At 37.1% G+C, this 13309-nt stretch overlaps 2 protein-coding genes across 4 annotated transcripts in view; one reads left to right on the plus strand and one right to left on the minus strand.

The window, feature by feature from the left end:
* Window positions 1-5837, plus strand: part of LOC148658976 (protein FAM227B-like) — a 50910-nt gene extending 45073 nt beyond the window's left edge. For 2 of the 3 annotated variants that reach the window (XM_088640826.1, XM_088640825.1), the window contains exons 14-16: window positions 387-461; window positions 2196-2265; window positions 2608-5837. In XM_088640826.1, the coding sequence (XP_088496952.1) occupies window positions 387-461; window positions 2196-2265; window positions 2608-2727 (265 nt within the window). In that variant the 3' untranslated portion in view covers window positions 2728-5837. Of the gene's footprint in view, window positions 1-386; window positions 462-2195; window positions 2266-2607 lie in introns of those variants that run through there. The other variant, XR_015940277.1, reaches the window with a different exon arrangement.
* Window positions 3218-13309, minus strand: part of galk2 (galactokinase 2) — a 30745-nt gene continuing 20653 nt past the window's right edge. Inside the window, exons 9-11 of the mRNA XM_088640827.1 lie at window positions 8521-8731; window positions 4513-4714; window positions 3218-3672 (exon numbers count right to left, since the gene is read on the minus strand). Coding sequence (XP_088496953.1) covers window positions 3465-3672; window positions 4513-4714; window positions 8521-8731 — 621 coding nt within the window. The 3' untranslated portion in view covers window positions 3218-3464. The remainder of the gene's footprint in view (window positions 3673-4512; window positions 4715-8520; window positions 8732-13309) is intronic.

A 13309-nucleotide genomic window follows, 5' to 3' on the forward strand; every position in this document is an offset into this window, starting at 1 on the left:
TTAAAATCTAAAGGTATTTAAAGAAACAAAAGCAATGGCAAACAACTGAAGTAACTGTAAAACAACTGTCAAGTGTCAAAATAACGTGACATTTTAATACACAAATTGTTTGAATGATATATTTACAAATTGCTATGCAAGTCCTAAATTGTACTTGCTAAATTCAAATTTGACTTACTAGTTGCTATACAAAAGAGAGTAGTTTCTATCCCTGTCAAATACCTTAATAAAAATTAGGCGATTGATAATATCACCATTAAAACTTGTATAAAGAACTTATTTTGCAGTCTTATTATGATGCAAAGAACTATTATTTATTTTAAAAATATTTACTAATAGGAGATCCACAGTTACATGTAATATGCATTATTTTCTTAATATTTCAGATTATGTGAAGAAACCGAGAAGGACATTGCCGAAATACATCAAGAAGAACGTCTCCACACTTTGCAGATAAACCGGTATGACTATTAAAATATATATGTATAATTAGTTTTTTTCTAAAGAAATCACTTTATTGAAATAAGGGCAAGTTGTGCATCAGTTGTGTGTGTGTGTACCGGGTGTTGTCATGATTTCTAGTGAGATCAGTGGAGTGGATCTTCAACCGCATCAAGGCTCAGAGAAATCATCTTTTGACACAGGTGTTTTAACTGATATGTCCAGTCCATTTTATACAACATAAAATTTAAGCTTTCTGTTATGTATTAAAGACAGTATGAAAGATAGAGAAGCATGATACCTGATGCCAGGTTAAAAAAGCATGTACAAAATATTTGCTGCATACATTTGTACAGTGGAGCATAATGTCTGCAGGCATTTGTCCAACCTACAGTAAGTAATCAATTACAAAATTAACCAAATTCATTTCTTAGACGCTTTTCTAAGGGGTTTTAAATTTAATTAAAGGTACAGAACAAGCCAAAAGACACTATACTAGGCGTAGCCAACACTGGTGCTGGACAGCCACAATCTAACTTTAAATATTTTCATTTTGACAAATTAAACAGCTGATTTAAGAGCATAAGATCATAAGAAAAATTGAAAATGAGCGGGAGCCTTTCTGACCATCTTGCCAGTTTGTCAATTAGTAGCAGATTGATCAATATCGTCCAGCTGTTTCTTAACAGAAGTCAGGGAACTGGCTTTGACAACATGGCTGCATAGTTTGTTCCAGACTCCCACAACCCCTTTGCAAAAAGAAGTCCTTTCACTCTTCCGTTTTAAAGGCACTTCTCTGTACTTTCAGTTTGTCATCTGTTTTGTGTTTCACTGTTGATTCTGGAGAAATCCTCTGGGTTGACTTTGTCAGTGCCTTTGAGGATTTTGAATACTTAAATTAGGTCCCCTCATAGTCTTCTTGTTCAAGACTGAAAAGGTTCAGCACTTGTAACCTATTATTGTAGGACATTCCTTTGAGCTTGGTAATGTATATAGTTGCTCTTCTCTGGACTGATTCCAGAGCAGCAATATCTTTCTTGAAGAACGGTGACCAGAATTGTATAAATTATTCTAAATGAAGTCTTACTTGTGCATTTGACAGTTATATCATTACATCCCTTGATTTAAAATCTATACTTTTAACTAGTCTATCATTTTGTGTGCCTTTTGCATTGCTTCTTGCTTCTTACACTTTATCTAGAAAAGTCAATAGAAGTCCATCCAAGTGCTCATTTGATTGAAACTAAAGCACCATACAGTATCACCAAAGAGAGAATAGTACAGTAACCAGGTGTTTTTCCATTTAAAGTGATCTTCAGCACAGTGTAACTTGGCAGCCTTCAAAAAATCTAAGATTAAGGTTAAGCATTGACACATGAATTTGACTTTGATATCTACACACGTTTTTATTACATAGCTCTAAAACATGCCCTACAATATCTCTTTAGCTCACTGCAGTGACATGATCACATTGCTAATTACATTAATTTAAAAAATTGAAATATGACGCATGTACTGTTGTCCTTAATGTTAATGTTTTAGAAGTTGTAAATGATGTACCAACATAAACGCCTTTTCTAGCTTTAAGTGTTTCCCATCTTGTATTTGTAATTTTTTTTTCTACCTGCATGTAAAATCCTGCACTGCAGACATCAACCATCCCTTGCATAATCTTGACTTTTAGCCTATATATTAACAAATAAACTATAAACCATAAACTATGTTCTAAATGTGTATGTTTTGCATTTTTATAGGATGAAAAGGGCAGTAATGTGTAACGCTACAGAAATTAAGATCAAGAGTGAGATGCTGATTCATAAATGGGTATGTTATTTTCAGCTAACTGCATGACGCAGGCACTTTGACATTAGACAAATAATATAAACTTACTTGAAAACAGTACATGTAAAGTTAACGTAAAATACAGTTGTGTGCAACATAAATCACTAAACCACTTCTTTTTTATTATTTCTTAATTCTCTAAGCTGGTCCTTTATTTTAAAATAATCCATTTATATTTTATGGTAATTGCATAGTTTTTTCTTAATGTTGGTTCTTTAAAAAAAAAAACTGTCACCAAAAGGTTACAGTACATGACATAAACAAGCATCATTAAATCAGTTTCTACTGTTTTCCAACTGCACACATGGTTTGCATTTTCATTAGGAACATGCTGCCTTCTCCGGTAGTCGGCATCACAGAAAGGATGAGCGTGAGACTGAGGCAGAAGAGATGAAAAATGCAGACAGTGATTCTGAAGTTTCTCCAGGCAGAGGGGAAGAATAGAGTTTCAAAACTGTTATGGCACTGCTGAATTACAATTAAGCACGCCTTGTTGTTATTGCCAAATGGTTTGTGCCAGTACAAAAACAAACAAAAATAATAATAGCAATAAAAAGCAAAGAAATTTGGAATATACCCTTAGCCATATGGCAGAAATATTTTATGACAAAATCAAGTACAGTAAATGTTTCTTTCTTGTTTCTTACACATTCAGCTCATTTTGTCTTTCTTTACATTCAGTCTAATTGTTTCTAATATCAAAATGCCTTCATATCATTTTTTAGTTTTTATTTGTTCAGATGTATTATTAGGCATGGTTTATTCACCACAACATTGGATTGCTAGACCACACCACGGCTTGGTTTGGTAGCTGTAGCACATTCTGTTAAGTGCACTTGATTATTGACTTATTAGGGTGAGACAGATTAAACTCTAAAGCACTGCAGAATAATGCATGGGTGACTGAAAATTAAAAAAAACCCACATTGATCAATGACAGCTCAATATGTTCTTTTTATTTAGAAAGAACCAAAGGTTTGAAAAGTATTAGTGTACAAAACATCCTTTCCTGTTATTATGTCCTAAAAAACCTACTGTACATGTGATTTTCGTGAAGTTCCCAGTTTGAGCAATCACAAACTTTTCTGTGTGCTGCTCATAAACTTCCAACACCATCATGATATACAAGTAGAAAAGAAAACTTTTTTTTGCAGATGCATTAAAGCATACTTTTTACTTTTTTAGGCCTCCAAATAAATTGCAGCTCCTCCACCAGGCTTTGTGACAAATAAACTCTGTTTTTCCAAAGCTGCTCTCCGGGCATCAGGCTTGTAATAGGCAGATCGTACTTTCTGCAGAAAAGAATCCATCTTGTCCACTGGTACCATTGACACAACACAGCCTCCCCATCCAGCACCAGTCAGTCGAGAGCCAGCTGCACCTGACAGCCTAGACACAGGACAGGGGAGGACATTTATAATAGTGAAACAGGGGAAACTGACTCAAATCCTAAATGATCACTTCACTGGCTATCTCATCTGCATTTGCTTTGTGTCATATCTCCTAAAAACATGAATCCAATGCAAGTCTAAAGAGCAGGCCATGATAATATTCTTGTTCTGTGCTCATTTTGTCATTGATCCGACAGTCCATACTCCTGTCAAATGGGGTTGATTTTAACTTATATGTATATTTCAAAAGGGGATGTGATAGCAATTATTTTCTTGATTGCCAAGTGAAGTCACAAGACCTAGAGCTACACTAAGAAGGTAAAACAGAAAAACAAAGAGCTGGTCTGTGAATACATGTTCTATGGAACTGGAAAGAATCTGGGACAGACCAGCTCTTTCCATTGTAAGTGACCTCTTGACCATTGTACATTGAAATAAGGATTAGCTTATTTTTATTATGTTTAATGTGCTTTTATCAAAATAAGAAAGATGTTTTTGTAATGTGTGTTCACACACATTTAAACATCCACACTTGTTTGAAGCACTAGAACCAGCATCATACTCTGTTTTTGTACTCAGATTTAAAAAATTTTGAGCCATACAATGGCAGTGACTGTTCCTGTTATTTGGCATTCATTTATAAAGATCTGTGGAGGATATCAAGACTTCCAGTAAAGCATCTTTTTGGAATTTTAAGGAATATCCGTTGCCCCTGCCTTATCAGCCACTGCTGTTTTTTATTTTGTTGCAGAATATTTAGGTTGCATACAGTAGTGTATATTTTTGGTTCTAGGAATGAAACAGGTGAAGGTGGCTTTGGGGTATTTCGTAGACTCACAGACATGTGTCCACTAGCTGATCCAGCTCTGGACAGCTGCACTCGTACAGGTCTCTGCAGCTTGCATGGCTCTGGTTCATCAGCTCCCCCAGCAGCTGGATCGCCCCGGCAGGTGCCTCATTGCAAACGTCCTTAAATGCCAGCACTCGTGCAGCTTCACTGTATACATGCTTCGCACGCTGGTACAGCCTGAACCTGGTAACTGCAAGAGAAAACAAGCTCTTCAAAGCAGACACCAGCAATGCATAATTATTAATATAACTGGCAGATAGTTCTAGATACTATACTTCTAGATATGATATAGATATTCCTTACACTTATATAGCTTTTTTCTGGACACTCCACTCAAAGCGCTTTACAGGTAATGGGGACTCCCCTCCAACACCACCAATGTGCAGCCCCACCTGGATGATGCGACGGCAGCCATAGTGCGCCAGAATGCTCACCACACATCAGCTATCAGTGGGGAGGAGAACAGAGTGATGAACCCAACACCCTGGGATTTTTTACCACAGAGAGTCAGGATCTTGGTTTTACATTTCATCCGATGGACGGCGCCTTTTTACTGTACAGTGTCCCTATCACTTTACTTCAGCATTAGGACCCACACAAACCGCAGAGTGAGCGCCCCCTACTGTCCCCACTAAAACTTTTTCCAGCAGCAACCTTAGCTTTCCAAGAGGTCTCCAATCCAGGTACTGGACAGGCTCACACCTGTTTAGCTTCAGTGAGTTGCCAGTTGCAGGCTATAAATATGTCCATTCGATAACAACACATATGTACAGTATGAATCCATGAACCAGAATTTGTCAGAGCACCCATGTTGTAACCACTTCGCACTCTGTCATGTGACCCAGAACAGCCCCAGAAGCACCACTGAATTGCAGGGCCTGCCTGTCAAGCCCAGACTTTGTATCTTAAGACTCTTTGTGTCAGAACGTGTGCCATGTGATTTTTTACTATAGCTATACTATAACATTTCTGAGATAAACAAGATTTTAAATGCAATTAGATTTATTTAGTTTCTGATTTTGTTTGTTAAAAAATTGTAAATTTTAGCTTCAATCTATCTAATGCAGGGGTCCTAATTATGCACTTTATGAGTCCAGCCTGCTGAAGGCAGGAGAACAGAGCTGTGCTTTGTTTGAATGAACTCTGAACTTACTTGTAATGGGCAGGTGAGAAGCCACACAATTTTCCTATCATAAAATATGCTGGGGACTCATGTCTATAGCGTTTTTCAACTTTCAGAATCCTTTTATTAAGTGAATACTGTTTGTAGTAAACTGCAATAAGGTTAATAAAAGATTAGTTATGACACTACACATCTGTCCAATACTAATATTATTTATTATGCTGCCTCACACGGACCTCTGTCTGACAGATCTGATGGTGCCTAAAATCCCTGAGCCAAACAGCAGTCAGCTTCAATTATGAGGGATCTGAAACCATGAGAGAAAGAGCATGTCTGTGTGTGTTTTGGCAATCATTCCTTCTCATTTTCTGTTGACAAATTTTCATTCTTGATTGGGCATCCCCATTCCACAGGGTCAAATAGAATGTCAATAATAATAATAATAATAATAATAATAATAATAATAATAATAATAATAAAAAACTTTATTTTATATAGCACCTTAAAAAGTAGCTTCTCAAAGTACTTCGAAGATGATTCGGGCCTGTGAATTATCTACCTGAGTAAGCATAATCTGGCACAGTGAAGAAAAAGCATGGGCAGCAGGTGGTTGGGGACTTGAAGCTAGATCAAGCTTGCGTAGGTGTATACACGCGAGAAGCATTGCTGCAGGCTAAAGGAAATAGCTTGTGTAATCAATTACAATAGCATTTCTATTTTATAACTCTAAGGTGCACTGCAGTCGAAATATATAAAACTCCAATTTTACCAGAAGAGATTACATATGTTTTAGTTTATGCCTGAACTTCTTCCACCTTTTGGGAAGGGCCAGTTACTCAAAATATATTTTATTACCCTTTTAGAAACATAAAATAACTCTACAGGCATTTGAAATACAGTTAACAAATTAATGAGTATTTCTGCACGACATGTTATTATAAACCTGTGGTTTTTATTTATTTTAATAGTGATTGTTTTGCTTAACAACCAGATTGCGTGAATTTTAGATAAAAAGCTATGATTAGATTTTATTACTTATTTTTTGGAGTTTTGTGCAGGACGTCATGTCTGTGGGCACACACTGATGGCAAAGGTTTAACCTCAGAAAAAGAACACAAAGAACTGCACCCTATTAGAGTAAGAGTTGACAAACAAGAATTAAAACAGTAAAAACACTTTAAACAGTTAAAAGCAAATACAAAACAGGCTGTTTATGGATTATCCAGTCAGGACAGTATGAAGCTGGCTGATTTCACAATGTGCTTTCACTCAAGGCATATCTGCAGTTGCGTGAGAGATTTCCATATCTCACACACTCTTGTAAATCACAATTGAACAGTAGTAACTCAAAGAATGAACTCAAAACATGTCTGTTTTCAATTTCAGAGCAAATGTCTTGCCAAGACTGGGGCTGATTCAGAGACCACCCTTTGGTAGAGCGAGACTTTACTGGCCAGATCACCTCAAAATACTTTAAGATTCGGCTTCCCTCGTCACGTTATACACCAGCAGCCAGAATGACTCTGCAGCCACTGGCTCCCTGCCCTGAAAAATCGGGAGGGTTATTTTACCTAAATGTTCTGCAATGACAACACCACTGTGTTACCCCAGAAGGCTGTGATCAATAATCCACAGAAGTGCTACCTACAGTAGGTCTCGAGAGTCAGGAAATTGTGAATTGAAAACCACTTCATTCATGTGGTTTTTACATTAACACAAACTTAACTTTGCCATCTTACTAAACAACCCTGGGAGGATGTTCTCAGATTTTTGTGAAAGTCAAATAATATGCTTTTGTGTCATTCATGAACAGAAAAGGAACAGATTCATTTTAAACAAAGAGGAATTTTAAAAATGTAGCGTGAAGAACAAAATTAAGCATGGCAGTGGATATTGTGCATAGAGCCACAGTAACACCATAAATTAACTGCTCAACAATTTGTAGAAAAATAGAACTTGACTGGCAAATTTGGCAAGAAATGACTAGAAATCCATTTACCCCAGTCTTTCTTTGCTTTAGGACAGCCTGTTTGGGTGCTTGATGACAGGTATGCTCTGTTAGTTAATAGGAGCTCAATTTTCAGTAACTTGTTAGATCAGCTCATACTTTAAAATGCAACGTTTCCAGCCTTGCTATAAGACAGAATGGATTGTTGTCAGCATTCAGGAACAAGATATTCTAGACAACTTTGAGTGAAATCTCTCAATAGCAGATTTACAGGTATTGTTTAATTCTGACATACACAAAGACATCTACATCTGATAATTGTTTGTGAGTGGCACATTACAGTAACCTACTGAAATAGCTGTACTGATGCAGTGTAAGGATTGGAAGTTTTGCTCTAAGAATTATTTTAATAACACTATAAGTGAAACCTTTCATATGAAATAAACCTGAACAGTATTGCCCTTTATTGTGCATGTTGTCAAGGAGGCTATGTTTTTACACATTCTCCAGTAGTTATTCCTTTGCTCCAAATAACTAATGTCAGGAGAAGGGAAAACTACTGTTGAGAAACTTATACAAGCATACTTCAGGCATAAGTAAATATATTCTAGTGACACCAGATATCAAATCTTATCTGTTGTTATTCATTAAAAAAGAAACTGGAAAATCCAACTTTGTTTCGGATAATCCTCTTTCCTGGGAGTAATATTGGCTTTTGCATCTGTGTTCAAAAAGCAGTTTCAGAGTGTGCCTGTGTACTTGGGATTTAAAGGCACTTTACCAAAAACAAGAGAAGAGCTGTATAACAATTGAGAATGATGGATATCTGATTGACTCTGTGGCCAGGGACAGCAGGCAGGATTACATCAGCACAAGGAGAACTAGAGGTGTTATCGGGGGTTTTATTTTTTTGCTAGTCACTCACCATGCTGTGTGTTCTGACTGAGGATGCTGCTGCAGAGCTGGGCTGGGGTGATGGCCAGACTCTGACAAATTTCCTCTCGGGTGTAAGGCTCTGGGTGCAAGACCTCTTCCACTGTCTTCAGCATCTCCTCCAGTGAAACTCCCAGCTCTGTCTGCACATCCCCCAGCTTCTGCAGTCTGCTCCAGTCCAGGCCTTTTGCCTTAGACAGAAGCTGAAAATATACACATTAAGTTATGCTATTTTTATGCCTGTATTTTTTATGATGTGGGTTACAAAAAAATGTAAAAAAATACATTTGCATTCCCAAATAAGGTCTTCATTTACTTTGAAGGACAAATAAGATTCGTCAAGAGATAAGACAGGAAGAATTCCATGTCAAAAATTCATTCGAGGTGACTGGTTCACCCAATGAAAACATATCAAAACAGGCCAGACACTCTGGCTAAACAATGCAAAATTAATCTTCAAAAAAGCTACAGAAAGGAAGCAAAACAGCACATTTTTCTACTTCTCTTTGTCCAATATGTTTAGATGAAAATTCTTTGTTAGGAAATATCCTGTGGTTCATAGAATTCCCTCTCCTGGTTGCATGCAGGATTTGGATGTATTTTTTTAGAATTCCAAAACCCAATAGAACTTGATCCTATATAGAATGACCAACATTTCAGTTTGAAACTAACAATTTATTTTCTTGTCTTAGTCTAAATCCCCCCAAATAGCTTTCTAAATAAAATTAAACAACAACAATCAAACTAATTACATGTGGCTATGTCTGAGTGGCATGGCAGAAAACATACATTCCTCAGAAATAAAAAAATACTGTACTCATTTTGTAATGCTTGAGTGCAAAATTAGTTCTATATTAAAGTACTAAAATCTATTCTTAAAAAGCTGGCTATTTAAAAATGGATCCTAAAAATATCATATACAGTAAAATATTCTTAACTAAAAGTCTCACATTTTGTTTCATGCAGTGTTACATTTCTCTTACAGTTACTATAATAATTAAGTTATGCTGAAAGTAAATAAAACTTAAATAAGATGCTGCAAATTACTACACTGAAAAACTAAACTTCTGACTTTTAGCACCTTTTTACTACTTTTAACACTAGCACTAAGTTTTTGTGTGCTAAGTTTAGCGACAACATATCGGATTAGATTTCCGAATGCATGTAGACAATTCCTATGAACATGAGGTGTGTAATGCATTCAAAAGTTCTTAACGCTGTAGCAGACCAGCCAGCTACACCACAGGACAGTCAACTGTTTGTCTCACCAAGCTGAATGTGCATGTTATCTCAGGCTGTCACAGTCTCCTCTTCACTGAAGTCTGGCCTCAAGGATGTGGTATGGTAAGACATATTGAGAGAAAGCTGCAGACACATTCTTGGTTGAAAGCTGGTATACGCAGTGGCTGCCTATATCTCTGGCACCCACTACCACTGATCTGTGGCAACATAAATAAACACACACCAAGACCATGGAGACTGTCTCCAATGAAGTCAATTATCCTTTGTGAACCATTCAGCCTGTTAATCTTCCATCAAGTATTTAGAGAAAAAAACTGCCACAAAATGTCTGATAATATCCGACTAGCAACGTAAAACCAAGCACGTCCGCGATGTTCTTTTTAAGGCTTGCTGTGACCGAACAATTGAAAATCGCCTGGTACTGTACTTGTCAGTCCTGTGTTACTACTGTGAGCTACCTGCCGCCCACCCTACGGCAGCGGGCACCGTCACAGCCCCCCGCAGCACACAGAGCTTCAAACGGAGGGGCAGCGCCGCTCTCGCCCGCAGGCACCCAGCGGTGCCCAGGGGTGGTCACTGCAGCCACCCAGAGACATCAGGGCAGCTCAGGCCCCCCCACACGGGCAGGGCTCTGACAGTTATGCCTGCTGCTGGGGGAAGCTGGATACTGATATGGCCAGACCTGTTCCTTTTCAACGTTTGTATTACAGAACACCATACTGAAACACTTACCTTTCAAAGTCAAAAGTTTATTTACCGGTTTCTTGGGGAGTTTCTCCATCTAAAGTCTATTAAAGTCCTAAAATTAAAGCTGCCTTTAGTTTCGGTCACAGTGAGAGACATGCGTCTCTAGCCTTTGAAAAGTTTTAAAAGGCGAATAACGTTTTTTTTTTTAAATGGCAGGTGCTCGCATTTTGGCTAGTTAAGAGGATTGCAATACCCACGTTGATGTAAATCCTCCAGGTGGTTTTTGATAAGATTATTTTGTGAGCAGCAAAAGTAGAAATGTTGAAAAGGAGCAAATCCAGATACAGACCAGACAGAATCAAGTCACACCTGTCAACATCAGTGCTCGGCCTTGGCTTCAAAACAGCTATTGGTTGACCCTGTGATGCAATTTTAATTTGACAAATTATTAACCATTCAACATGTCTAATGCAGAATGCATCACTGCAGGACTTCAAAGCACTGGCTAAGTACCATTTTTGTTAACACGTAATATCCTTCATGTTAAATATAATTGTTTTCTGATTAGAATTGTATCCTTTTTCTCCTTCTCAATTCTGATGCTGTGAGGAATTATGATTCAGTTTGCTACAAAACAGACTGAAAAAAATACAGTTTCCCAGTGGTGGTTAGTATGACGACAGACTTGCCAAAATCTACAAAAAGATTTAGATTACACATTCAACCTGTTGGATTTTTCCCCACAAGTTTGAAGACATCTACACCAAGACTTCTCCTTCATCACTTCTCAGTGGCTCCATGGGGACCCCATTAACATATTAAACTCAGACCAGTTGTTTTACAACATCTCCACATTATATTTCTTTTCTGCATTGCTGAACTATTTGAGGTACAGAAAACACACCCTGCATTAAGCACGCTAAAATAGACTAAAAAAGTCCCTACACATTCCTGTTGAATTTAGAAGACAGAAAGGATTCCTGTAAAATTGTCAGTATAAAGGACAGTTATTTTTAAGAGCGTAAACATTTCTTCAAGTTTAATCAGTAACCTTTAATGCCTAAAATGCTTAATTAGATGTTCTAAAAATTGTAGAATAATAATATGCTTTAGATATTCGGAGTGCTGTGTGGTGCTCCCTCGGAGTTGAGACCTACTCATATCCTAGCAGACAGAAAGAGAGGTTACTGAGCTGTAATAAAAGTGCAGGTTCCAAGGCTACTAGACTAAGGTTAATTACAACTGTCTATTAGGGGAATATAATTTAAAGTGAAGTTAATTAAGCTTCATTTTCTCTCCATGGTTTTAGGTTTAGTAAACTAGTCCTTTTCATCAGATAAATATTTACATTTACTTCATAAAGATAATGGAGCACATTAAATGTTTTTTCAAAAGACGCTAAAGCTAATATTATTTAATAGTTAAGTACAATGGCCAAAACTATTGGACACATCATTTCTGCAAGGACAATATTCTCTGGACCTTTCTTTTCCAGTACAGCATAATAATGATTTTTTTGTTCTACCAAAGTTCAGTAAGAGAAATCTCTCGATCACGGCAAGAAGCCAAACAGCACTTCAAACCGGTGCTAAAAAACCTCGTTCTTTCTTTATTTTTTGTATTTTACTCATATCTAGATCTTGTATAGGTGATGTGTGTACAACCTAAGGGTTTAAAATGAAAAACAATGTTTCCAAACATAGCCAGTCCAGGGCGATCTCCTCAATTAACAACCTGTCCATGATTCCTGATGGCCAGGCAGGAGAGGGACAGACACAGTGCCCTACCATTTGAGCCACTGGGTCAACAGGTATATTTACATCCACACAAAGCTTCTGAGGTTCTGAAGAATCTGAATACATATGGTACAATGTGTCTATCAGTGCAACAGGTGGACATAAAGGCTTCAATATAACTTGGAACAATCTGCAAGCTCAGTAGAATCGTTGGTGTTCTGTTGGGGCGACAGTGAGAAGGGCAATGGATTCAAAATAAGAGGTACTTCTTGTATTCTTTGGCTGCAGTAAGAAAAGAGCTGGATTAGATTCTTTGGATCACTTATATCTTGTTTGTAACTGTTTTTATGTTCTTAAAACCCTAATTACATTACAATCACCAGTTCTTGTTTTTGCATGCAATTTAGTATTTCTGTAGCTTTCATGTTTTACAGTGGAGAACAGAAAGGAGAAGCTAATTAGAAGCACCTGGGTCTCATGTCCCATTATCACCTAAAAAGCTGATACAATAAACATTCTATAAGTCTATATTGACAACACCCTTTTGGGAAGCTATCGAACACATAAACTGTTATTGTTAGTTATTGTAAGCTGAACAGCAGATGGAATGTCCTACACTGTAGAGTCCATTATTGCAAATATTCCACTGATCTCTAAATAAACGGCTTAGTAGAGCCATGCCCTGTAATGACAGATTACTGTACTTTGTTTATTGAGAAATACCATTAGTGAGAAAGGAGATGTCAGATAAAAACAGACCAAAATGGAAAGTAGTGGTCAGAGATGTGAAATGAGCAAGCAAAGGCATTCTGGTTAAGTAGTAATTCATTAGTCATGAAAACTCCAGGTGGATCTATATTAAACAATCCAGTAATAAAGCAGTGCGTGTCATATTGTGGAAAACACCCAATTTAACAACCAAAGTATTCAGGCTAATGTCTAACAACTGATTAAATAAATAGTCCTGCTGATGAAAATTACTTGAATTCTTTCTCAATAAAGCCATTAAGAAGGATTTTAAAAAAAGGCTAGTAAAGGTTACATCTTTTTTTGATATCCTTAAAACCTCCTAAAACTACTTACTGATTTTCCTGAAATGGTATTACATAAAGAGTG

The sequence above is a fragment of the Lepisosteus platostomus genome, chromosome 7 (genome assembly GCF_059453375.1).
Source record: "Lepisosteus platostomus isolate fLepPlt1 chromosome 7, fLepPlt1.hap1, whole genome shotgun sequence".
Classification (NCBI taxonomy): domain Eukaryota; kingdom Metazoa; phylum Chordata; class Actinopteri; order Semionotiformes; family Lepisosteidae; genus Lepisosteus; species Lepisosteus platostomus.